We start from the raw sequence: 27,090 nt of genomic DNA, 5'->3' as shown, positions 1-27,090 counted from the left end.
GTTAAAATCTTGCAGCAGCTGCAATCACCTGGGCGTGGCTCTCTTGTCTGACTTTGGCTTCAAGGATCCTGGGCCTAGGAGCAGAAGCAGGAAAGCTCGGGCAGGGCCGGGCCGCTGTGCATTCCGGATGGCCGAGTTGGACCTAATGGCCCCAGGGCCACTGCCTGGGATCGCAGCTCACTCCCTGGTCACTCTTAGCCCAGACTCTGGGTCAGCCAGCCCAGCAGAAGAGGACAAGGGCTCCCTGGAGAGCCCCCAGGGAGAGGTGGAGGGGCCGGGCGCTGGCTCTCAGGATGGTGGCAGTAGTGAGGAGGAGATCCCATGTGACTTCTGCCTGGGGACCCCCAGGGTGAGGGCGGTGAAGTCCTGCCTGACCTGCATGCTGAACTACTGTGAAGAGCACCTGAGGCCACACCAGGAGAACAGCAAGCTGCACAGCCACCAGCTGACCGAGCCCGTGAAGGACCGGGACCTGCCCACCTGCCCTGCCCACCACAGCCCGCTGGTTGCTTTCTGCTGCCCGGATCGGCAGTGCATCTGCCAGGAGTGTGGCCAGGACCAGCACAAGGGCCATGCCTCTGTCTCCCTGGATGTTGCCCGCAGGGAAAAGGAGGCAAGTGCCAGGGTCCACTTGGGAGAGGGAGGTGGGGAGGTGCTGTGCCCCGGGAGGGGCTGAGCCACACTGCACCTCCCAGGGTGCTCACTTCACTTCTGAGCTCTGGGTTTACCTGAGAAGGACTTGACCCCTGTAGCCAGCTGCGCCCAGTGTCCATATCTGTTTCACTTGGCTTTGGAAACTGAAGTAGGTCACTCTGTCCCCATAGAAGTCCTGCTGCCTCTGTTCTGTCTCTGCCTGTGTCTCCTCATGCTGGCTTGTTTCCTGCTGTTTTTCACGCAGCTTCCATCCTTGTTCCATGTTTGGATGTGGGGTGCAGAAGCTTTGGGGCTCGGGGCAGTGATGGTCCCCTCTGCCTAGGTCTCTGTGGCAGTCAATGAAATGTAAAGCTTGGCACAAATTCCAGAAAAAAGAATCAAACCTTTCCCCTAATTTCTCTTCTTCCCTCTCCCCCAAAGAGGAGACCAGTAGAACGTGCCCCTTAGAGGTACCCAGGGTGAAATTCTAGAGCTTGAAAAGGGCTACGATAACATAGAATTGGAAACTTACCTCCAGGCACAAAGTCAAGGACACTTGACTCAGGAAAAATACAAGTTCCTTATCAGATAGAGGCATCAGGAGCGGCAGAAAACACTGTGCTCATAACCTGTAATTTTATTCCCATCAGATAGGGAAACTGTTCTAGAACAGCTATCCCTAAAGCTGAGAGCCTGGTGTTCTTGGGAATGGATTTAGCAACTTTCTATACTTTATTTCTCAGCCTTGGACTTCCCAGTGAGGAAGTGCAGTTGCTTTTGTCCCACATTCCTTGTATTCTCACTGCTGGCGGGTTTCTGTGATGCTCACTGCTCACACGGCAGGCCCATTGTTGTCTGTGGACAGGAGAGGCAGCAGGCTTCTGGGAAGGGTAGTTTACTTGTCAGCCCCACTCCCCGCCCTGGCCCTTTCTTAGGCATAGATCCCATTAGTGTTGTGGGAATTGTTTTGGAAAGCACTGTAGTCCAGATGCCAGTGAGTCTCCGTTTCCAACTCTGGGAGCCACTCGCCAATAGTTCCTGGAGTTTCCAGTGTCAGGGAATGTCACCCATTTCTCTACTTTCATAACCATGAACAGGCTCTCATGAACAGATAGACAGGTCAAAGGGAAAAGCTCATATAACTGAGGAAATTAGTCTCTGCTGAGCACTGCTATGTGCGAACTGCTCTCCGTGGATTTTCCCATCCAGTCCTCAGATAACTCTAGGAGGTGGCTATCTTTTGTCTCCACATTAGTCTAAACTTGCACAGATGACTAAGTCATGGAGAGAGGAGTGAGAGCTCCTGGGAGCCACCCCACTGGAGGAACCCGAGGGATGGACCCCAAGATCACAATATGGTAACCTGACTTTTTTTGTACTAACAGCCTAGCACACATACAGCAGAACTCTTAAGACAAAGAGCACTGCTTTTCCTTGGGGTATAATGTCTGGATTTCTTACACTTCACTGGAAAAGTGATGTGTGCATATGTTGAAAAGCAATATCCACCAAATACTGCAATAGATTATACAGGGAGAAGGTTCCACGCCCATCCTGCATCTCCATCTCCCTCCCTGGAGGCAAACACCACCATCTACACTTCCTTCTGTTTTCTTCTTTAAATTTAATTGAAAAAAATTTTTAATCCTTACCTGAGGATATTTTTTTCCCTTGCTTTTAGGAGAGAGTGGAAGTGAAGGAGGAAAATGGATAGAGGGAGAGAAAGAAAGAGGGAGAGAGAGAGAACTCAAACATCATTGTGAGACACCTCTATTGGTTGCTACTGGCTGACTCCCTCATGCACCCCAATGGGGGACTTGGAGCAAACCTACAACCCAGGTGTGTGCCCTTGACTGGACCTTCAGTGTGTGAGCCAACATGCTAACCACTGAGCCACCGGCCAGGGCCCTTCTGTTCTCCTGAAGGAATGTTCTGTGTCTATAGCAGCATAGATACAGAATGAATTTTAAACGTAGTGTATACTGATGCATTACAGAGACTTAGGGTAACTGCAATTCTGAGCAAAAAGTTGTGTAGAGCATGTGTGGACCCCCAAATTCAGACGCCCTAAGGGAACTGGTAGGATAAAGTAAAGACAGCTGGGTAGGGGTTCTAGGGAAGGTTTTAGTGCTTAAAAGCAATCATGGTTATAAATACAGTGCGACAGCCCCAGACCCCAGATTTTTGGTGATGGCCCCAATTCACAGGCTCTGCTTTCTGGTCTGCCTAAGAGAGTTCTTATCCTGCCCACCCTGGGTCCTTGTTTTCAGCTCCAATAGTCAGTTTACTCTGTCAGTGCAGCCACACTCTAGATGGCTTTGCCAAATCTTAGGAGCCAAAAGGTTTCCTGCGCGGAGCCCAAGGAACTAGTCCAGAAGACGCAGTACCTCAAAGAGGCTGCAACTGCCACCAGGATTATTTTGAAAGTTTTATTAGATAACATTACATTCCCTTCAGCTGGCCCAAACCTGCTGGCATTACTTGCTGAAAATCACTTTGGATCGTGTTAAGGGCTAATTACTCAAGCAAGCATGTTGTGCATAGAAAACTGTAAGTAGCATGGTCAGCCATGAGGACACAAAGTAGCCGAAATCCGCATCAGCGCAGAGCAATTTATGTCTCAGTTAACCAAGGGAGCCCTTTCTGAAGCTCCCATAGCCTTTAACTATGCCAGGGGACAAACACTGAGTTTGGGAGTTCTGGGTGTTCTCGATTATTTGTTCTATTCTGCTAGACTCTTCCTAATGGGACCTCAGCACTTCCCTTTGCTCCAAACCAGCTTCCCAAGGCCCCTTCACTCCAAAGAGCCTCTGATCTTACCTCCTCTCCCTCCTCCCAATCTCAGGCTCGCTGCTGTGGAGCTGTGCTACGTGCATGCATGGTCAAGTGTGCACTCTCTCTGACTGCTGTCCTGTTTGTTCTGCCCCATGAAATGCACTAGGCTCTTTCCTGTTTTTCCTCAAGTTTATCACTTATTATGGAGTGCTTCCAATGGGCTGTGTCCTCACAGCTGACCATGCTATTTACCCTGTCTGTCCTTAGGGACAGGAAACCAAGGCGCATTCTGTGGCTCCCTGGAATGCCAAAGGGCTGAGCAACACAGCTGCCACGTGATCAAAGAGGGTGTGGTCATGGCGCTGAGGTCAGGGCAGGCAGGGTTCTTGAGGGAGGGAAGACTGATCTGGGCCCTGACTCAGATCTTGAATTCCATTAGTGACGGCCACTGCACTCCACATGAGCACTGGTTCCAGGAGTTCAGGACTGTGTGCTGCCCGCAGACACTGTCTCCGTGTGGAACAGGAGCCCAGTTTCTGAGAGCTCGATATCAGTGCATCTCTGGGAATCAGTGAACCAGCGTCGCTTACAGCCTGTTTGCTGGCATCCGGGAGGCAGTGATTGAAGGCCTCTCAGGAAAAGAATTTCTTCTAGAAACTGAGGAATGCCTTCGACTTAGTCTTATGTAACTTGTTTTTCTTAAACATTCCACCAGGCTGTGTGTCTTTCAAGAGCAGGGAGGATGTCATATTTCACTGGACTGGCACATGGCCGGTTCTGACCGATGACTGAGGAGTGAAGTCAGGTGGGAACCAAATGCAAACACTCCCGAAGGACCAGCATCTTGTGGTGGGAAGTACAAAGGAACCTCCACCATCCGGAATGTTCTGCTCTTTTCTCGTGCTCTCTGCTCTTCCTGTTTGCATCTCTAATCTGGTTCCTGGCCATGGAGCTCTGGGTGGCCATCTTTGCCCTGTAGATAGAAACGAGGACAAATCTGTGACATAGTCCTGTGGCCCTGCACCAGAGGGGATACTAAATGACTTGATGAAGATAGTGCAGGCAGCAACCAGGTCTCCAGACTCCAGATACGGTGCCTTTTGCACATTTGTCATTGTCCTGCTGAAGTAGGCAGGACGCTGTGCCCTTCAACATAAGGGTGTCTCTGCCATTGACACTGCTGTCCTGCTTGGGTGCCCTGGCCTGAGATGTGTATGGCTGGCACTGTAGGAAACCCTGAAGCCACAGTCTGAGCCACCCCATAATTTTTGAGGAGGAGGAACAACTGGATATACTGGTTTCTCAAAGTGACCCCACCTTTTGTGGTAAACAGGAGTAACTTCCCATGGGGTGACTCACTCAGAGAGGTCACCCTTAGGTTTGTAGGAGCCTTTTTCTCCTTTTATGGTGGTTTGCAAAAGTGAGAGAAGTGCCTCCCTGGAGACTCTGGGGTCTCCCTGTGGCTCTGGCTCACACTGGGGCGCACTGCTTCGCCATATTCTCACATTGCCAGGGTGCTCTGTTGTGTCTGCATCCACTTTTAAACAGCGGCTCATGTTCCTTCCCCTCCTCTGGAAAAGGTCACTGCGTAAACCTTTTAGACCAGCAATCGCCAACCGGAGGTCTGAAAGGTTGGCAACCGCTGTTTTAGACAGATCAAGATTCCACAATTGCCCCCAAATAGGCCAGACCCCCGCCCCCATCCTCACTCCTGGACATCAGATCTCAGGTCTCAGGAGTGGGAGGGAGGTCACTGGGGTTCCCTCGGCTCTAAGTCAGTGCCCCAGAGCTGAGCAAGCAGTACCTGCCTGCCAAAGCTCCCTCACTGGGAGGCCTGGGTGTCCCCAGGTTTCAGTGGGAGAAAGGAGAGACACTTCATTTGTAGCCTCTGAGTTCTATTAGGGCACAATGACTCACAGCTCTGAATGCAAACAACCTATTAAAAGCAATGACAGCTAAAGCTATTCTTTTTCTTTTTTGCTGCCTCATGCCCTTGTGGAAGCAGGAAAGTGAGAGGGCCTGGAAAGTTTTCAAAAGCTTATGTTTCATGCCTTGGCACATTTTGTGGCAGAAAGTGCTTAGGGTGTCCCAGGAGATGAGAGTGAAGCTGGGCAGTGGGGTCAAAGCAGGCAAACTGAGGTTCCCAGGTGGGCACTTGCCTTGCTGGTTCACTATGCCTGCCTCCAGGAGTGAACAAGAATGCGTGGTGGAAAGCAGCTGTGGAGCAACAATACTAAGGATACTGACGAAGGTGATGGCACCACTGGCACTGATGCAGCATTTACAATGCTCCAGCTACTGTGCAAAGTTCTTATTAACACAAGCTACCTCATTTGACCCTCACAGGAACCCTGCAAATTATGACTACACAGGTGAAGAAAAGGAGGTGCTGAGGTGTTAAGTAGATTTTTTCAAAGTCTCAGCTGCCGAGTAGAAAGCCTGGGATCCCCTCCATCAGCTCCAAGCCCATGCTCCTTGTTAGGTTATTCTGGCCTAGGTCAGATGGCCTGGATTCAACTCCATGATTGCTTGATGTTATCATCTGTAAATGGAGATAATGACCTTAACCTTATATGGATGTAGTCAGGATGATATGAGGTAATCTATATAACTGCTTAAAATAATGACAAGCATGCACCATGTATGTGCTCCCCATATTATAGCCAGTTCATGCTGCGTTCAGCCCCAGGAGGTGCTGGCACACAGATGACCCTGGGCACCTCCATTTAGGGTGCTTTGGGGTGACTTTGAGAGCAGCTTCCGAGGTCAAACTTCCTTTCCATGGAAGTAAGTGGAAAGTGCTATTGCTCCTGGGACCTTCTGTGCATGCTGGACTCCTTCCTACCTAATGCTGTCCTTTTCTTTTCTTAGGCTGAGCTTCGGAGCACCCAGCTAGACCTGGAGCGGAAACTCAAGTTGAATGAAAATGCCATTGCCAGGCTCCAAGCCAATCATAAATCCGTTTTGGTAAGTCTGATCTGGGTCACCTGTCAGGCTTCAGTACACATCTGGATGCAGCTGCAGGCTCAACAAGGCTCATCAGGGTTGTAGAACATGGGGCTGCAGGCCCAGGGGCTCTTTGGGGTCTCTCAGCAAATAAGAATTATAGGAACAGATACAGTCAGCTACACCACTGGGTGGCTAACCTTGCTGTTGGGATTTCCTATGAAATTCAAAATTGGTAGTGAGTGACTTTTTCATAATATAGAGTAAAAGCAAGACTAGTCCTGTAATAACAGCATTATTTTTACATTTGCATATTCTTTCTTGAGCAGGAGAAAAGGGTGTGGAGGGCTGCAGGGCGTGTTTAGATAGCGCTCCAGGAACTATACATAATCATTGCTTTTCCACTTACATGTGTGTCACTATGTCCTGGCAGCCAGAAAAGAGCATTGGAAACTGCTGGATTAGTGGATGGTAGTTGTTAAGGTCAATGGTATGCAGGCTACTTAGTGTTAGTCTCTCTGGTTTTGTGACCACTTTCCATATAAACTGTATGTAGACCCAAACAGTCCCACAAATGTTTCTCATTAGTGGCAAACCAATAACCACTACTCAGAAGAGAACTCAATACACCTACCCTATGGCAGTGAATCAGCAGCATCATCTTTGTATAACAAGAATGATTCTATCCCATCCATCCATCCATCCATCCATCCATCCATCCATCCATCCACTCATCCATCCATCCATCCATTCATCCATCCATCCACTCATCCATCCATCCATCCATCCATCCATCCATCCATCCATCCATCCATCCACTCATCCATCCATCCATCCATCCATCCATCCATCCATCCACTCATCCATCCATCCATCCACTCATCCATCCATCCATCCATCCATCCATCCATCCATCCATCCATCCACTCATCCATCCATCCATCCATCCATCCATCCATCCATCCATCCATCCATCCACTCATCCCTTCATCCATCCACCCACCCATATGTAATGCATGTATTCATTTCAACTTAATTTCCTCCTCCTTAGTTCTTACAACTAACTAGCTGCTGAAGGGTAAACACCTCTTTCTTATCCACATAATCATATGAAAAAAAGAAAAACAATTGCCCATTTGAAGCCTTATAAACCTCCAGAGATTGTTGATTTCCAGGCTCTCCATAATCTGGAGAACCACACAGAGCGCCTTGCCTTTTCCCAGTTCTTTCATTTTCAGACACTTAGATCCCTACCCAGCTCTCTTCATAATTGTATGGTAACTGGCGGAGGTGGTTATCACCAGGTCACCATGTACAAGGGACATGAAGACAGAGATATGATAAAACTTGTCTGGGGCCTCCAGACTGATGGAACAGGTGAACATGGGACTGTTGCTCCCTTGACCTAAGAATGACTCAACACATTGGCAGATATGTGCACCATCCCTCTTTACACCATTACCTTTGGTACTTCTATATGTTCGTGGTCCCTCCTTTCCATAATCTTTATTTGTCATCATTTGGGCAGTAAATTAAATCCTTCACACATTCCATTTACATGCAAGGAAGAAGTACTTCTCCATGGGAACGTTTAGGAGTGAGAGGCTACACATAATAGCAGAAGAGTAAATCCACCAGCATCATTTGAGGCCTCCTGTCTACAACTCTTCCTCAGGAGGACCCCTCTCAGGAGGAATTTGGACCCTGAAGTTTGTCTTTAGCCTTATGCCTCTGAGCTTGATGAAATCATGCTTCTATGAGGAACCTACATGTCATCATTACAGGGAGTAAGTGGATTGGTCTCCATTCCCACAACATCCCAGGCCAAACCAACCTTGTCTTGCTAAGGCAACAGGAAAGCAAACACCTGACCAGAAGGACTAAAAATCACGGACTCTCTTCCTGAAGAAGAATCAGAAACCAGCCATTTTCAAATAAAGAGTGACCCAGCTTGTTAGCACCAGCAGAAATTTATTTTTTTCCTGTTCATGTAGTTATTCCCTTCTTTTTCTCATAATAAACCCTTGCCCTCATCCTGTAATTGGGACACTGTTTGGGTTTTTGCCAGAATTGGTGTTCTCTGAGCTGCAATTCTTTTTAACTCCAAATAAATGCTTGTTGCCTCTGAGGAAAGAGTGAAAATAGGAAATATATAAAATGAAGTCACTTTTGCAAAGCTGCTGACATTATTAACATTATGGAGGCTGAGGCATGAGGCAAGACTCTAATCTTGTCCTAACTATCCTGGGAACTTAAACTTTTTGAACTTTCCAGTCCTGTGTCAATGCCTGTATACCCATCCAGCAGACCTCCAAGAACCCCAATTCCCTCCTGAAGGGCTCACATGCCCAGACTGCCTGACATCGGAGTGACATTCATTATACAGACCACTGTATGTGGCCAGATCCCCTGGGACCCATCTCCTAGCTTACTTGACACCCAGCATCCAGACCATCTAACAGCCAGTTCTAGGGCTAAGAGTGTAGGGCTCATTGTTCATGAGAATGCAATATTTTTACTGTATTTTAAGAAATCTTAACTATAGTAAAAGAGAACTATTTATTAGAAGAACTGTAAGCATCCACTCATCCATCCATCCATGGATGTTTGAGAAAGCATGTATGCAGGCAGGGAGGTTTGAGAAAGCATGTATGCAGGCAGGGAGCTTTGAGAAGTGGGACTACCAAAGGGAAGCGGAAACCATTCACCATTTGGATTGATATTGTAAATGTGAGACTGACTGAAGGCATTTATAAGATGTTCACCTGTGAAAGAACAGAGTCCCACATGCACAGTGCCATTGTGACAGCTATCACTCTGAGTTTGTTTTTCTGTTATTTGAATGTGGCACTCACTCTGCACCAAACATACCCTAAACATTCATGCCTGGCAGGGTGCTGTAAACTTACTTGTGCTTTTGGCGCTGATGGCCTCAGTGGGCTGTTTAAGCAGATATAACAAAATGCTAAGGAAGCTAATTCATGCTTCCTTGTACAAAGATGCCAAAATATTAGTAACCACAATAAATATAACTCTAAAGTACATTGAATTCTTGAATTACCCTGGTAGAGAAATTGATTTCAGAATGTTGAATAGCAGCCCGACTGTCAGAGCCGGAAGGCGTCTGGCACACATACAATTCACTCTCATCCAGTGGATGAGAGCCTAAGTGAAGGATGGGTACACAGTACTTTTACATGCTGGGGAGTAAATCTTTTCAGAACCCAGGGTTCATATGAGAATAAAGCTTCCTTTTACAATAGAAACTTGTTCCTTAATCTCTTTATCAGGTTTACATTTCTGTGTGTTTAGCTTCGATAGTGGTGGACACCTTGCTAACAGGTTCTTCGCTGTCCTCCCCCCCCCTCCCCGTCCTTCCCGGCAGGTGTCAGTGTCAGAGGTGAAGATGGTGGCTGAGGAGCAGTTTGGGGAGCTCCTTGCTGCCGTGAGGAAGGCCCAGGCCGACGTGATGCTCTTCCTGGAGGAGAAGGAGCAAGCTGCTCTGAGCCAGGCCAATGGCATCAAGACGCACCTGGAGCACAGCAGCGCGGAGATGGAGAAGAGCAGGCAGGAGCTGGGCAGGATCGCTGCCATTAGCAACACCGTGCTGTTCCTGGAGGTGCGGCTGGGTGGGGGCAGAGGTGTCCGCAAAGGACCACCAGGGAGTGAGCTGGCAGATGTGGGGATGGAGCTGCCCTCTGATCAGTGGGAGCAAGGGGGACAGAGAGGCAGGGCTTGATTCAGCAGAGCACAGGAGAACAGGAAGGGCAGGGGAGGCTTCGAGAGCCAGAAGCTGGAACCAGTCAGGGCAGATGAGTACTGCTCAGAAGAACCTTTCAGGGGTTTGAGAAAGCATGTATGCAGACAGGGAGGTTTGAGAAAACATGTATATAGACAGAGAGGTTTGAGAAAGCAAGTATGCAGGCAGGGAGCTTTGAGAAAGCATGTATGCAGGCAGAGCTTTGAGAAAGCAAGTATGCAGGCAGGGAGGTTTGAGAAAGCAAGTATGCAGGCAGGGAGCTTTGAGAAAGCATGTATGCAGGCAGGGAGCTTTGAGAAAGCATGTATGTAGACAGAGCTTTGAGAAAGCAAGTATGCAGGCAGGGAGGTTTGAGAAAGCATGTATGCAGGCAGGGAGTTTTGAGAAAGCATGTATGCAGGCAGGGAGGTTTGAGAAAGCACATATGCAGGCAGGGAGGTTTGAGAAAGCATGTATGCAGGCATGGAGGTTTGAGAAAGCACATATGTAGGCAGGGAGGTTTGAGAAAGCAAGTATGCAGGCAGGGAGGTTTGAGAAAGCACGCTGATTTGGGGGATTAGGTGCTTTCCCAGAGATGGGAGAGGAGGCTGGCCAAACCTGGCAGGCATCTGGCTATGAGAGAACTTTGCTCTTTATCAGGGAGTCACAGGAGTGGTGGAGGACTTCAGATGGAGAAGGGATGAACTCAGAGGAGTGTGCTTTAGAATCACTGTGATGTGGTGAGGCCTGCCTGGCAGGGTGAGGCTGGAGGCCTGTTACATGTGCAGGGATTGAGGAAGGCCCTGCGAGGGGGGACTTTCATTGCAGTGCACGGCATGCAGGGCACAGCCATTAGAGCTAGACCGAGCCCCTGTACTATTGCAGAGGAGGAACACTTGGTTGGGCTTCAATTCTGTCATCTTGGATCTATCACTAAGTAGCTGTGTAGTTTTTAGCAAGTCACTTAACTTCTCTGGGTCCCAAACTCCTCATTTATCAAAGGATCAGGGCAGAGTAAATACTTAGTTTCTTCAGATCCAATATCCCTAAATACAGATAATTTTTCTCTATTGCATTTTTGAAAATTTCCCTTCTAGTTATAACAAACATAAATGTTTACTGTGTGAAAACCAGAAAAATATGAAGGAAAATAATCACCCATACTCCCACCACCTAGGCAAACATAGTTAACCTTGTAATGAGTGAGAGAAAGAGAAGCAAGGACAAAAATATGGATGGAATATCTTTTTGTTAGTTCCTTGCTTTCCAATATCAAAACATGAAGAAATTATGAATCAAAATTGATTCATGTCAAGAATTTCTCCAAAGAGCCAAAACCAGTTTGGCTCAGTGGATGGAGCGTCGGCCTGTGGACTGAGGGGTCCCAGGTTCGATTCCTGTCAAGGGCATGTAACTTGGTTGCGGGCACATCCCCAGTAGGAGGTGTGCAGGAGGCAGCCGATCGATGTTCCTCTCTCATTGATGTTTCTAACTCTCTATCCCTCTTCCTTCCTCTCTGTAAAAAATCAATAAAATATATTAAAAAAAAAAAGAATTTCTTCAAAGAGAACATACGCAATTTCTTCTCATTTTCCTTTTATAGCTTTAGCATAAAAACTTTAACATGCACAAAATATCTTAGAATAAGTTAACTTATTTACTTTGGGGAAAGATAATTTCCTTTTCCCCAAATTTCTAGCCAGCTGACATGATAACAGCTATTGGATAACCTATCCTTTCTCCGCTGGCTACTTTTATGGTGTATGGTTCAAAATCTATATATAGTGTTACGATGTTCATCTACCTTTTTCTATCAACTCTCTGGTTTGGACTGTTTCGTCTTTCTCATTGATCTATCTTATCATTTTGGTACAACTGTTTTCATCACTAAGTTTTACACTGTACCCATTCTGCTCTTCAATGCTTCAATTACGTTTGAGTTTGGATAACGTGTTATGTCTGAAAACAACATTTCCTGATCATCACATTGTTTTGAAGCATCACTGACTTAATGTGATTATATCTGTGGAATCACTTTTCAAACTCCAAATCACAGTACAAGAATGAGAGGAAATCGTGAACTCAGACAGGAAAGCAGCCAGCATTCTTGTCTGAGGTCTTATCCGTGCACCTCTGAGCATCATACCGGTTCCTCCATTCCCCACTGTGGCTTATCTATATAATAAAAGCCTAAGCAACCATAACAGCAGAATGACCAGAACGACTGGTCGCTATGATGTGCACTGACCACCCGGGGGCAGATGCTCAATGCAGGAGCTGCCCCCTGGTGGTCAGTGTGCTCCCACAAGGGGAGCGTCACTCAGCCAGAAGCCAGGCTCACGGCTGGCAAGCGCAATGGTGGTGGCGGTGGTGGCGGGAGCCTCTCCCACCTCCGCGGCAGTGCTAAGGAGCAGGGAGCCGAGCAGTAAGGAATAGTGAGCAGGCGAGCAGTAAGGAGCAAGGGGTCCTCGACTGTGAGAGGGATGTCCGCCTGCCGGCTTAGACCCGCTTCCTAGAGGGAGCGGGTCTAAGCCGGCAGGCGGACATTCCTCGAGGGGTCCCAAACTGCAAGAGGGCTCAGGCCAGGCTGAGGGACAGGTCCCTCCCCCAGTGCATGAATTTCATGCACTGAGCCTCTAGTGTCTAAATAATTCTAAAAAGTCCTGAGAGTATGAGCATAGCAGGAATATCACCTCCTTTGGCTGTTGGCATTAAATGTGTTTTTGGCTTCAGTTTGGGCTGTGTATTGGAGTTGCTCATGGGCATCTAGTATCTCTTGATTTTTAAAAACCCACTTTCCCAGCATAAAAAATAGATGGTTTCTATGTTGCTAGCCCCTGAGCTGCACATATGACATACTTCCTTTGTGAAGTGCACATTGCCATCGACCCATTTTATAGCAGCAGAGAGGGACAGGATGAGGAGAGCAGCCAGTTAAGGAAACACAGAAAGTAGGGCAATGCCATGCTTCCCTCCCTGCAGGAGTACTGCAAGTTTAAGAACACCGAGGACAGTGCCTTCCCTAGTGTTTACATAGGACTCAAGGACAAGCTCTCGGGCATCCGCCAGGTCATCATGGACTCCACCGTGCACCTAGTCCAGTTGCTGCACAACTATAAGGAAAAGCTCCAGGCGTTCGCGAAGGATGGTGAGAAACTTCCTGTGGGCTGTGGTGTGTGTCTCTCGGAATGGTTGATGGGGAAGGTGAGAGAGAGAGCCAGGGGAGGAGGCGAAATCAGGGGGACATCTCATTTGCAAAGCCATCAATTGGCTAGACTGTATTCCTAATGGACAGGTCTTGATTTCATTTTCCAATTGAGACCCAGATAATAAGGTGGGCTAGTCACACCATTGGCTGATATTTCTATATCTCTCAGATTGCTAACACCTATGCTTTTAAGTGAAATACAGGCCAGTCTGACATCTTTTTCAGACTATTTTGCTTCATCTATGAGAGAAATGTGGTCCATTGAGCATGGTTCTCTGAGATGTGATGAGGCTCCAGCCCCATCTCCCTCTGGGAAACCTGGGGAAGGGTGGCTGGGAAGACCTGCTTCTAAGTTCTCTGACCACCCGGATGGGTGTGCATTCACAACTCTCTGCCTTTCTAGAGGAATATGACATCAGAACTCAAGTTTCAGCTGTGGTTGAGCGCAAGTATCGGACCTCAAAACCTGAGCCCAGCACCAGGCAACAGTTCCTCCAATGTAAGTGTGACAGCTCTCTTCCTGGTTATTGACATCGGTGCAATGCTGTGCTGAAGCAAGAATACCTTCTCTCACATAGGTTTCGGGTTCTTGCAATCTTTGGTCTGTCCCTAAATGGTACATTTAGAAAAGTTTAATTACAATTGTTTTTAACTTTTCATTTTGAAACAATTTGAAACTTAAAAAAATATTGCAAAAATAGGACAAAGAGTTCCCATGTACTTTTTATCCAGCTTTTCCAAATGTTAACACTTTGCATAACTGCAATACATTGATCAAAACCAGGACATAAACATTGTTGCTACAGTGATACTAACTAATCTACAAAATATATTTCCATTTGACCAAGTGTTCTAACCAATGTCCTTTTTTTTTTTTTTTTAACCTGAAGTCCAGTCCAGGATCACAGGTGTTTCCATGCCTCCTTAGACTCCCCCAATCTGGGTCTGGTTCCTTAGTCCTTCTTTGTCTTTCGTGACCTTGGCACTTTTGTACAGCCTAGTCAGCCGTGGGCAAACTACGGCCCGCGGGCCGGATCCGGCTGTTCTATCCGGTTCTCTTGCTCTCCCCTCCGCTCCTTTACTTTGAATTTATATTAGTTCACACAAACACTCCATCCATGCTTTTGTTCCGGCCCTCCAGTCCAGTTTAAGAACCCATTGTGGCCCTCGAGTCAAAAAGTTTGCCCACCCCTGGCCTAGCTAGATACCAAATGGTTCCCCATGAAGTCTGGCTTGGCCAGGATTGCATAACACACTGTCCTATCATTATGTGGTATTGACCTGGTCTGTTAGCATATTACAACACTGCGCTGCCAGTCAACACTTTATTATGGTTAACAAGCCCATGAGGTTTCATCGCCTAGTAGAGGAAGGACTGCATCTGCATGCTAAGGCTCATTTTTGTGACATGGCTAATTCATCTTTTTGGAATACACCATTGAACTCTGCTTCTTATTGTTTTGGGGGATGACCCCTGGCTGACCAACTCCTGGGCCCCTTTTTCTCCAGTTATCACATGCAGCTTCAGGTTCTGATGCCTGCCTCCTATTCCTGCCACAGCTCTGACTTTTTCCAGGATCTCTTGGTTTCCACACAGTTTCTATGATTTATTCTTGCCTTCTCCTGACAGTAGAATATCTATATTTTACAAACATATATGATTAATACAAGAAGCCAAATAAGCTTCATTCTTAACATTAAAACAAAAATGACACATATCCTATTACTAGAGGACCGTGCACAAAATTCATGCATGGGGTGGGGGGGGTCCCCTCAGCCCAGCCTGGACCCTCTCCAATCCGGGACCCCTCAGGGGATGTTCGACTGCTGATTCCAGGGATTGGGCCAAAACTGGAAGTCAGACATCCCTCTCACAATCTGGGACCGCTGGCTCCTAACTGCTCACCTGCCTGTCTGCCTGATCGCCCCTAACTGCCCCCCCCCCCCCCCGCTGGCCTGGTCTCCCCTTAGTGCCCCCCCTGCTGGCCTGGTTGCTCCCAACTTCCCCTCTCTGCTGGCCTGGTCACCCCTCACTGCCCCTGGTCTGGTCACCCCACACAGCCTGCTGTTCAGTTGTTTGGTTGTCCCTCACTAACCCCTCTGCTGGTCTTGCCCCAAGCAGCCTTCTGTTCAGTTGTTACTGTGAGGGCGTCATGACCAATTTGCATATTACCCTTTTATTAGTATAGATAATCTATTTTCTTTTGCATGACAAATATATTTTTGTACACCCAATATTAACTATTTCTCTTTGAGTGTTGTTATGAACCTTTAACCTTTGTAGACTCAGATGTTTCACTTTTCAAAGTTCTGGAGCTCAAATTGCCAATTTGATCATTTGGAGCCACTTGCACGCTGGCCTCTTTCTCTTTTAAACATTGGCATTCTACCTTTGATATCCTTAGAAGTATCATTGCTTTTAGGGGTATTCCAGACCTATTCTGATTTTCTTGTCCCCAAACATAGAATCACCTACTCTCCTGGGAGTCCTTCATCCCCTTAAATGAGAGGAACATTTTTGTTCAATATCTGGTTGCCGAAGATTGCCCAAGGAGTTGGTGGTGGGTAAGAGTGATACTGGGGATACTGTTGGGGCCACTTTTAGTAACAGCTGCAGACTATATGCCTTTGATGGTCCTCAGTTTACACTCATTTTCCCTTTAATTCCCTACACTGCTGTGTCCTTTTATTCCAGGATGTAGTCTCATTGACTACTAAGAATTCCTCTTACCAAAGGAATTGGGAAAGCTCCAGATTAAACTAAGGACTTTTTAAGTTAATGGATTTTAAAATAGCCTTTAACATGCACACTCATTTGGCAAGTACATACTACGCATCTTCTCTGAGCTAGAACCCCAGGAGAGAGTCCCACATAAAATGCGCCTCTTACAGGAGGAGGACAAGCATGAAACAAACATACCAGTAGATTATTACACATTGTGATGAGTACCACGAAGTTTAAAAAAGCCAGAGAGCCCAGTGATGGGAGTGCTTTGGTCAGGAGTCACAGGGAGCCTCTTTAAGGACAGGAATCTCAGCCACAACCTGAAAGGATCAGTAGGAATCCCCAGACCTGGCTGGGGCAGCAATGACATCATGGAGGGAATGGCCTGTGCTTAAGCCCTTAAGGGGGTTCAGTATTTGGTGAGTCTGAGGTCAGTGGAGAGGGCAGTTGACAAGGCTAGAGACACAGGCAAGGACCCATCACGCAGGGCCAGGTAGGCCAGGGTGAGGTGTTGCTGCTTTATCTGAAGAGCAAGGGGCACCACCCAAGGGCTGTAAGCTGGGGGACATGATTCACCTTGACCTATATCCTGAAACAAACACTGTGGCTTTATCCTGGGGAGGTATGAGAGGGGGGCGCGGGAGAGCAACATGACCAGAAAGGAGCCTGTAGTCGTAGTCTGGGCAAGATCCGTGGGAGGGGGTGGGTGAAGCAGTGCCCTGGAGAGAAGTGGGTGGCATCTACAGCGCTTGCTGATGCCTGTGCGTGTGGGGAGGGGCAAGGTGGGGGTGAGGATGAGGGCAAAAGAAATGTTGAAAATAACTTTAGTGAGATTTGAGCAACTGGATGCATGGAGGTGCTATCATTTTCTGGGACTGAGAAGAGATGTTTGGGGATTGTTTGAGAGTTCATCAGGCTAAATATTGGTCAGATATTAAAAACCCTCACAAGTAACGGATAAAATGTAGATATACACTGAGTGGCCAGATTATTATGCTCTCTGAACGCATAATAATCTGGCCACTCAGTATATATTAGAGGGCCGGTGCATGAATTTGTGCATGGGTGGGGTCTGGCCAGCCTGGCCAGGGGGAGGGGACATGGGCGGTTGGCCAGCCTGCCTGCTGGTTGAACTCCTGGTCGAAGGGACAATTTGCATATTATCCTATTATTATGTAGGATATACACTGAGTGGCCAGATTAATCGGGCCACTCAGTGTGTAAGTGCCTGTTCCCCCAAACCTTTGCCAACACTGGATAGAATGGTGCCTGGTTTTCAGCACATATTTGTTGAAAGAATGAATAAGTGAATCTATGGATTTTATTTCTTGATTCAGTTCAGCAAATAATACAGGAAATGCCAAGCAATTTGAGCTTCAGAAAGAAAGGAAGTGGAGTGACGTATTGAAAAGGATCTGGGACCACTTTCAACATATGTGTGTGTGGGTTTCTCAGACACACAATTCTCTGAGACACCAGCTGGGTGGGCTATAATTTAATTCAATTCTGACACTGTCTACCTGGAGATGGTGTCAGATCCCACAGGCTAACAGCTCAGTCCCATAAAATTGCTCCCACCCACTTCAGATGCTATTCACAAGTAACAGGTTATCCACAACTTCCATGCAATTTAGCTACAAATTGTAGGTTCCCATGACCCCTCCTTGGTTGGGTTAATTTGCTATAGCAGCTCACAGATCTCAGGGAAACATGTCTACCAGTTTATTACAGGACATGATAGTGGACACAGGCGTACAGCCAGGTGAAGAGCTACAGAGGGTGAGGTCTGGGAGCGGCCCGAGCTCAGGGGCTTCTGTCCCCGTGGAGTTGGAGTGTGTCACCTCCCAGGGTGGATGTGTTTACCCACATGGAAGCTCTTCGAAGCCCTTACTAATGGGATTTTTAAATGGAGTTTCCTCATGTAGGCATGATCAATTCACTCCATTTCCTGCCTCTCTCCCTTCTTTGGAGAAGTGGGGGTGGGGCTGAAAATTCCAACCTTCTAATCATGGCTTGGTCTCTGCCTCATCCAGGAGCCATCCAGAGGCCCACCCCAGTCACCTCATTAGAACAAAAGTCAGTCCTATCACCCAGGAAACTACAAGGGTTTCAAGAGCTCTGTGCCAGGAAGGGGTTGGGGCAGGGACCAAGCATGTACTTCTTATTATAAATCACAGTATCACATTGTATTCCATTTCCTGGTTCGCTAACCACGGGGCAGCAACTTCCTTCCAGGGGACAGAGCAGCCTGGGTAAGCAGAACAGAGAGATGGGTGCCTTCTCATACTTTGGAGGACTTATTACAGGTTTGAGGTGCTCTGTTGGCTTTCTGACCAACTCTCCCTGACTTCTGTATCTCCTTAGATGCCTGTGACATCGCGTTTGACCCTGATACGGCACACAGGTATCTCCGGCTGCAGGAGGACAACCGCAAAGTCACCAACACTACACCCTGGGAGCATCCCTACCCGGACCTCCCCAGCAGGTTCCTGCACTGGCGGCAGGTGCTGTCCCAGCAGAGCCTGTACCTGCACAGGTACTATTTCGAGGTAGAGATCTCTGGGGCAGGCACCTACGTTGGCCTGACCTGCAAAGGCATTGACCGCAAAGGGGAGGAGCGCAACAGCTGTATTTCAGGAAACAACTTCTCCTGGAGCCTGCACTGGAACGGGAAGGAGTTCTCGGCCTGGCACAGCGACACGGAGACCCCACTCAAAGCCAGCCCTTTCCGGAGGCTGGGCATCTACATCGACTTCCCGGGAGGGATGCTCTCCTTCTACGGCGTGGAGCCCGATGCCATGACTCTGGTTCACAGGTTTGACTGCAAGTTTTCGGAGCCAGTCTACCCAGCCTTCTGGCTTTCCAAGAAGGAAGACACCGTCCGCATTGTGGATCTGGGCGAGGAGCCTGAGAAGCCTGCACCGGCCTCAGTGGAGGCTGCTCCTTAGACTCTGGATCCACATTCCAGATGTTGGCTAACTGCAGGGCAGCACCTTCCCCGCTGGGGGCAGAAATCTCTGCCAGGAGTAGCTGGCTTTAGAAACATGTGGGTCAGTGAATGAGAACAAGAGTTGCTAGCTTCTCCCTTTTGCTCTATGCTGTGCTGTTCTTCGAGTCATGTTCAGGTGAAAGTCCCTTTTGAGTGATACTCTAGTCTCCCATCTTTGAGTGACATTCTCCTGTCTGACAGGTGAACGGCACATTGTACTAGAACTGGTAACCAGGAATCTTCAGGAAGATAAAAAAAAAAAAATCACAGAGTAATCACAATAAATTGCTAACTTTATCACGCATTTCCTAGGTCCCAGACACTGTTTTGAGTGCTTCCTGTGCATCAACCCAGTGACCCTCATACAATCCCATGGGTAGATGCTCATATCAGCCCTAATCTGCAGATGCGGAATCTATGGTCCAGGGGGGATAGTTCACTTGCTCAAGGTCACTGTGGTCACATGGAAAGTGACAGAGCTGGGGTTCAGACTTGAAGGGATAACATTAAACTTTTAACCACTATACCATGCTGCCTTCCTCACTACATCGGGGGTGTTGTGATAAGGGAATAAACTACATGATGACCTGTTTACATGGCAACAGAGCATCCTAAACCCTCCTCTGAGAGTTTGCAAATCTCTTTGCAGCCCCCATCTTTGACGGGACTCTGTAGCTGTGCTGCAGCAGACGACTCACTTGTGCCTGTTTGGGACAGCAAGGATGATAAGAAGTGTGTTAGTGCAGCCAAGTCTAAGACCCCATGACTTCTGGGCAAGGGGCTCATTCCTCTCTTCTGAAGTCACCTGGAGTATGTGGACTCGTGATTTCTCCTTCAAAGGACAGTTCTTCAAGTATTTAAGGGTGGCGTTCACAACACATCCTCCCAGGAAGTTCTTCACACTGTATTCCCCACTTTTCTTGTTTTCACACTTTATTTCCCATTTTCCTTCATGATTTCCAGGTCTTTCACTCCCCTAGTATTTCATCCTCCTTTCCACAGAGGTGGAAATCCATAAGATTTATGGCGAACATTCACATTTTTTATTTAGGCAAACGACAAACTATTTTTAAATGAGTTTCTGAGATATAACTGGAAGCCCCTGTAGGAAATATAACTTCTGGTTTTGTGTCAAAGAAAACCTGTTCACCCGGCTGCTGATCCCCTGTAAAAGAGGTAGGTGAGAAAAGAAAACAAAAATGTGATATTGTGATTTATAATAAGAAATACGTACTTGGTCTCTGCCCCCTCCCTGCCACTGCCCCTGTTCCTGGCACAGAGCTCCTGAAACCCTTGTAATTTCCTAAGTGATAAGAGCACTAAGAGCATCTCTTGTTCTATTTGTCTTGCCATTGACCAGTCTGATGTTCCTATCTGAAGAGTACATTATTACAGCATCACTTGACTTTTTCCAGAGACCCTGAACTATTATTTGTATCTGAGAATATATATGGTGTAGGATTTGGCATCTTTACTGAATTCTTTTTTTTTAACATATTTTATTGATTTTTTTTACAGAGAGGAAGGGAGAGGGATAGAGAGTTAGAAACATTGATGAGAGAGAAACATGGACCAGCTGCCTCCTGCACACCCGCTACTGGGGATGTGCCCGCAACCAAGGTACATGCCCTTGAATGGAATCAAACCCGGGACCCTTCAGTCCGCAGGCCGACGCTCTATCCACTGAGCCAAACCAGTCAGGGCTCTTTACTGAATTCTTAAAAATTTAAATTCTATTGAATTATTTTTTTTTTACTTGAATTTTAAATTTCATCACATTATTGCTGCTTGCTGAGATGGTTTTGATTAATCATTCTATTTCCAATATATTAGCTCTCCTTCCTAGCCTAGAGTCACCTATACAATTGTTAACCTTTTCTTCTTAAGTCTTGATCTTATTGATACCTACATTGTTTAGGGTAGGGCCAAATACAGAATCCTGCAGCACACAGTCAACACTCTTTGGGTTTAATTACTCAATAAGTTATGCATCAGTAGAACTTTTGCCCCTTTGTCCACTGGACCCAAAGAAGACCCCTTTTCAGTGGCAGAGATCAAGATAAGCATTCCTTGCTGCATTCCTATGCCTGCAGTCCTTGATGTTCCTGTCTAACTATCCTCTCAAAAGAGAAAATGAGATCCTCTTGGCCTGCTTTGCTTTATTGAGCCCCTGTGGGCTGGTGGTGCTTGTCACTTTCTTTTCTAAATGCTCACAAAATATTTAATAAACCATTTAAGAATTCTGCCGTGGGCTAACATTGTTTACTAGTCTGTTGTTTCCAGAATCTACCTTATTTTTCTTTTTAAAAATCAAAACAATTTTCCTGTTCCCACCTTCTACCATTCTCCTTAATTTCTCAAACAATAAAGCCTAGTGTTTAGTCACATTGACAAGTTGTGTCTGTCATGAGATGTAATCCGTTTAGACCAGAATACTTGGCTTAGATGAAAGGAACCCTTTGGGTGTCTCCTCACCTGTTGTGAACGTTGTTCCCTGTCAGCTCTTTTCACCTGTTCTCAGTTTCAAGACTTTTCTTCTTGATATAAAAGATCAAAGCAAAATTGAGAGTTGGGGATATTTGCTTTCTTTCTGTCATTGCCTCAACTGATAGGCTTTTCTCTTTTCTTGGTCTCCAAACTGAAAATTGCCTAAGACTCACAAATTTTTTTGAAAGAAAATAAAGGCCTATTTTATATTCTCTGTCTTTTCCCCAACTGTGTATGTCATTTTTCTGTATTTACCCACCTTTATTTCCTCTCATTATGTAGACTCATTCTGGAAAGAAAAACAAACAAAAACTGAACTCATCAAGAACTCCTTTTGGTGCCAAATTATTTGATTCCATTACCAGATCATTTGTGATTGGAAAGTCAGAATGCGATTTTAGCCACTACATAAATGTATTCTATGTCAACTCTTTTTTAAAAAAAAATATTTTTTAAAATTTTTAAATTATAGTTGCCATACAATATTATATTAGTTTCAGGTGCACAACCCAGTGATTAGACATTACATAACTTACAAAGTGAGCATCCCAATAAATCTAGTTCCCATCTGACAAAATACATAGTTATTATAATATTATTGACTATACTAGTGGCGTGGTGCACGGGGGTGAGGGGTGTCCCTCAGTCCGGCCTGCACCCTCTCCAATCTGGGACCCCTCGGGGGATGTCTGACTGCCGGTTTAGGCCCAGTCCTGCAGGGGACATCCCTCTCACAATCCGGGACTGCTGGCTCCTAACCACTCGCCTGGCTGCCTGCCTGATTGATGCCTAACTGTTCCCCTGCCTGCCCGATCGCCCCCAACTGCCCTCCACTGCTGGCCTGATTGCCCCCAATATATTTTACTATCCCTTTTTTCAGTCTGTCTCTTGGACACAGCATATGTAAGGATCTTGTTTTGTTATCTATTCAGCCACCATATGTCTTTTGATTGGAGCATTTAATCATTTGCATTTAAAGTAATTGTGGATCGATATGTATTGCCATTTTATTATTCACATATTTTTTATATTTTTTTCTTATCCTTAAATTCCTTTAACATCCTATATAATAAAGAGCTAATATGCAAATGGTCATCATACCCTCACGCTGTCACACCGTAATGGCTCAGACACTCAACAATGGGGAGAAAGGAATGAGGACCAGCCAGGCACAAATGAGCTCATGAGAGAGGAATGGTGACCGGCCAGGCACAAATGAGCTCTCGAGAGAGGAATGGGGACCAGCCAGGCTGTGGCCCAGGAGAGGGACAAGCCACCAGCCCTGTGGTCCCAGGCGTCTACAGCTGCAGTCCGGGTGAAGCCGCCTACCCAAAGTCCCCTGTGGCTGTGGCCAGCCCAGGCAAAGCCGGCCCGGGTCCTGGGTACCTGCGACCGGCCAGAGGGAGGGAAGCCTGGGTCCTGGGTGCCTATGACAGGCCAGAGGAGGGAATCCTGGATCCCAGATGCGGGGCAAGGCAGAGGCGGTTAGGAGCAATAAGGCCAGCAAAGGAGCAGTTAGGGATGATCAGGCCGGTAGGGGAGCAGTTAGGGGCGATCAGGCAGGCAGGCAGAGGTGGTTAGGAGCCAGCAGTCCTGGACTGCAAGAGGCAGTTGGACATCCCCTGAGGGGTCCCAGATTGGAGAGGGTGCAGGCCAGGCTGAGGGACCCCCCCACTCTGGTGCGTGAATTTCATGTACCAGGCCTCTAGTTTCTTATAATACTGGTTTGGTGGTGATGAAATCTTTTAACTTTTTCTTGTCTGGGAAGCTTTTTATCTGTCTTTTTATTCTAAATAATAGTGTTTTGGGGTAGAGTAATCTTGATGAAAGTCTTTACATTTCATCACTTTGAATATTATTTGGCAATCCCTTCTGGCTTGAAATGTTTCTGTTGAGAAATCAGCTGATAGTTTTATGGGAGCTCCCTTGTAGATAACTACCTGTCTTGCTCTTGCTGCTTTTAAGATTTTCTCTTTGTCTTTAACTTTTTGTATTTTAATTATGATATATCTTGGTGTGGGCCTCCTTGGGTTTATCTCGTTTGAGACTCTTTGTGCTTCCTGGACTTGAAGTTTATTTTCTTCACCAGGTTAGGGAAGTTTTCCACCTCTTTTTTCAAGTAGGTTTTTAATTCCTTCTTCTCTCTCTTCTCCTTCTGGCGCCCTGATCATGCAAATGTTGGTACACTTGAAGTTGTCTCAGAGGCTCCGTAAATATCCTTTTTGGATTCTTTTTTCTTTTTGTTGTTCTGATTGGGTGTTTTCTGCTTCCTTAGCTTACAAATCACTGATTTGATTATGTGCTTCATCTACTCTACTGTTGATTCCCTGTAATGTATTCATTTCAGTTATTGTAGTCTTTGTTTCTGACTGGTTCTTCTTTATGTTTTCTATCTGAATCTTTATTTTTTTCTTTCTCTTTGTTGATGTTCTTCTACTCTTCCCTTAAGGTCACTGAGCATTGTCATAACCAGAGTTTTGAACTATACAAAAGGTAGATTGACCTATTTTGTTTAGTTCTTTTTCTGGATATTTTTTCCATTGGTTTTTATTTATTTTTATTGGTTGATTAATCCTCACCTGAAGATATTTTTCCATTGATTTTTAGAGAGAATGGAAGGGAAGGGAAGAGACACACAGAGAGAAACATCGATGTGAGAGAGAAACACCGATGTAATGGTTGCCTCCAACACAGGCCTCAACCATGATCTGGGATCAAGCCTGCAACCGAGGTATGTGCCCTTGATTGGAATCGAAACTAGGACCCTTCAGTCGATGAACCAATGCTCTATCCACTGAGCAAACCAGTTAATGCTCCATTGATTTTTAGAGAGGGTGGAAGGGAGGGAGGGAGGTAGAGAGGGAGAGAGAGGGAAACACTGATGTGAGAGAGACACAACAATTGGTTGCCTCTCATGTGTGCTCCAACTGGAGCCAGGCATCAAACCTGCAACCTAGGTACACTCCTTTGACTGGGAATCAAACCCATGACCCTTCGGTGCATAGGCTGATACTCTAACAACTGAGCCACACAAGCCAGGGCTAGTCTGTTCTTTCATTTGGGACAAGTTTCTTTGTCTCCTCATTTTGGCTGCCTCCCTGTGTTTTTTTTTCTCTCTGTATGCTAGGTCTCCCAGACTTAATAGAATGGCCTTATGTAGTAGGTGTTCTGTAGGTCCCATTGGCATAGCCCCCTCAGTCACCTGTGCTGGGTGCTTCAGGTGTGCCCTCCATGTGGGCTAAGAGCACCATCCTGTTGTAATTGAATGTTGATTGCTGCTGGCACATTAATGGGAGGTATTTACCTTCAAGCAAATTGGCTGTGAGGACTAGCTACAACCACTGTGAAGAATCTATTGTGCAGGATCATGACACTTCATTAGGCTCCAATACCCCAAAAGTCCTTCCCTTGAGTGTGTTGCTAGTGGAGGTGGTTGGTTGGTGTTTATGTGTGGTATGAGCTGTTCACTGGGTGCACTGGCTCTGGGGTCTCCTGGGAGGTGCAGGCCAAGGTCAGCTGACACATGTGTCTTGCCTGGGGCCACCCAGCATAAGCTACAAAGCAATATGTAGATGGCTACTATTATGCTGAGGTTAGAGGTGCCCAGGAGAGACCCAGCTGTGAACCAAGGCTGGCTGCTGCTAGTGCCAGGCCTGGGGCCACTTAGCAAGTGGTTTGGGGCATTTTAAGGCCAAATGCTGCTTGTTTGAGAGATTTTAGGGAAGTCCACAACATGAGTTAAGACAGGCGGTTTGCATGGAAAGGCACTGGGTGGTCCTGAAACTTGAGTGGGGTAGGGTCTCAGGGAATCCCCAGGTTGGGGGGGAACAGTGTTTGCCAGGTTGATGGAGACTCAGATATGGTGCCCACCTGCCAGCTCTGCAAGAGCTCAGCAAAGGAACAATGGCCTTTGCCAACACTTCTGTTTGGGAGAAAGCTGCCCTTCTAGCCCTTGCCCTGATGCCAGACAATTCAGTTCCTCCCTATATGTCCCTGGCCCCTTTTGAACTGCTGCCCCAGTGCTGGAGCTCAGAGTGAGTGAGTCTGAGTAAATTTGTGCACAGGCCCTTTAAGAGGAACATCTGGGACTCCAGAAGCTCTCCATGTCACTCAGCCACAATCCCTGTGGTTTTTATAGCCAGAAATTATGGGGACTTCTGTACTTGGCACTGGAATTCTGGGCTTGGGGGCCTGGTGTGGGGCTGGAATGCCTTCCTCAAAGGGGACTGTGCAACTGAAACATCCCTCTGGAATTTTAGCAGTCACATGTGGTTGCGAGACCCACCTATCCACATCTCTGTCCCCCTCCTACCATCTCCACATGGCTTCTTCTTTATATCCTCAGTTATAAGATTTCTGTTCAGCATTTCAGGTGATTCTCAATGATGGTTGTTCTGTAGTTTAGTTGTAATTTTGATGTGGTTGCAAGAGGATATTAGTATTGCACTTACATGCTGTACCAACTTGACTGGACTTTTTGAAATACAAAGGCATATGCCATTTTCTTCTAGATATCTTATGAATTCTGAGTAAATTCTCACAGTTTTCCAAGACTCATGATAAAATGATGAGATATGAATACTTGCTCAATCTTAGAGCCCCTGTCTCTTCAACTTGATTCAGCATGTTTTTGGAATGACTGTCTTCAAATCAAATCAATTCAATTATAGCCACTGTGTTAGATGCTAAGATATAGTAACTTAGAAGATAACTAGCTGTGTCTTTTGATCACAAGAAGTTGATTTTGGCCAGTGGACATATGATAAAATGCTTATGTCACTAATCATCAAAGAGATGCAAATTAAATGACAATATATCAGCTCACACCTGCCAGAATGGCTACCATCAATAAATAAACAAGTGTTGGTGAGGCTGTGGAGAAAAGGGAACCCTAGTGCACTGTTGGTGGGAATGCAGACTGATGCAGTCATTATGGAAAACAGTATGGAGTTTCCTCAAAAAATTAAAAATGGAACTGCCTGCTGAACTAGAGATCCCACTTCTGAAAATATACTCCAAGAATCCCCAAACAGCAATCATAAATAACATATGCACCCCTATGTTTATAGCATAATTATTTATAACTAGAGGCCCAGGGCATGAAATTCATCCCTCAGCCCAGCCTGGACCCTCTCACAGTCTGGGAGTGGGCCTAAGCCATCAGTCGGATATCCTTAGCACTGCTGCGGAGGCAGGAGAGGCTCCCGCCACCATCGCTGAGCTAGCCAGCCATGAACCCGGCTTCTGGCTGAGCGGTGCTCCCCATGTGGGAGCACTCTGACCACCAGGGGCAGCTCCTGCATTGAGCATCTGCCCCCTGGTGGTCAGTGCACATCATAGCAACCAGTTGTTCTGCCATTTGGTCGATTTGCATATTAGCCTTTTATTATATAGGATAGCCAAGATCTAGAAACAGCCCAAGTGCTGATCAACAGATGAGTGGCTAAAAAAACTGTGGTATATTTACACAATACTACACACTATAAAAATAGAAGGAACTCTTACCCTTTGTGACAGCATGGCTGGACCTGGAGAGTAATATGCTAAGCAAAACAAGCCAGTCAGAGAAAGATGTATCACATGATCTA

General features: G+C 46.6%; 1 protein-coding gene across 1 annotated transcript; it reads left to right on the top strand.

The window, feature by feature from the left end:
* On the top strand, nucleotides 1–21,716 carry TRIM16 (tripartite motif containing 16). The gene is made up of 6 exons (XM_080681093.1): nucleotides 1–613; nucleotides 6,280–6,375; nucleotides 9,740–9,973; nucleotides 13,076–13,241; nucleotides 13,705–13,800; nucleotides 18,391–21,716. The coding sequence occupies exons 1-6, from the start codon at nucleotides 128–130 to the stop codon at nucleotides 18,972–18,974; spliced, it is 1,662 nt and encodes a 553-aa protein (XP_080537219.1). The 5' UTR covers nucleotides 1–127; the 3' UTR covers nucleotides 18,975–21,716.
* The last annotated feature ends 5,374 nt before the right edge of the window (nucleotides 21,717–27,090 follow it).

This window comes from Plecotus auritus (assembly GCF_963455305.1).
Source record: "Plecotus auritus genome assembly, chromosome: 7".
Taxonomy (NCBI): Eukaryota; Metazoa; Chordata; class Mammalia; order Chiroptera; family Vespertilionidae; genus Plecotus; species Plecotus auritus.
The sequence above is the reverse complement of the archived record's forward strand: the minus strand, read 5'-3'. Positions and strand labels throughout refer to the sequence as shown.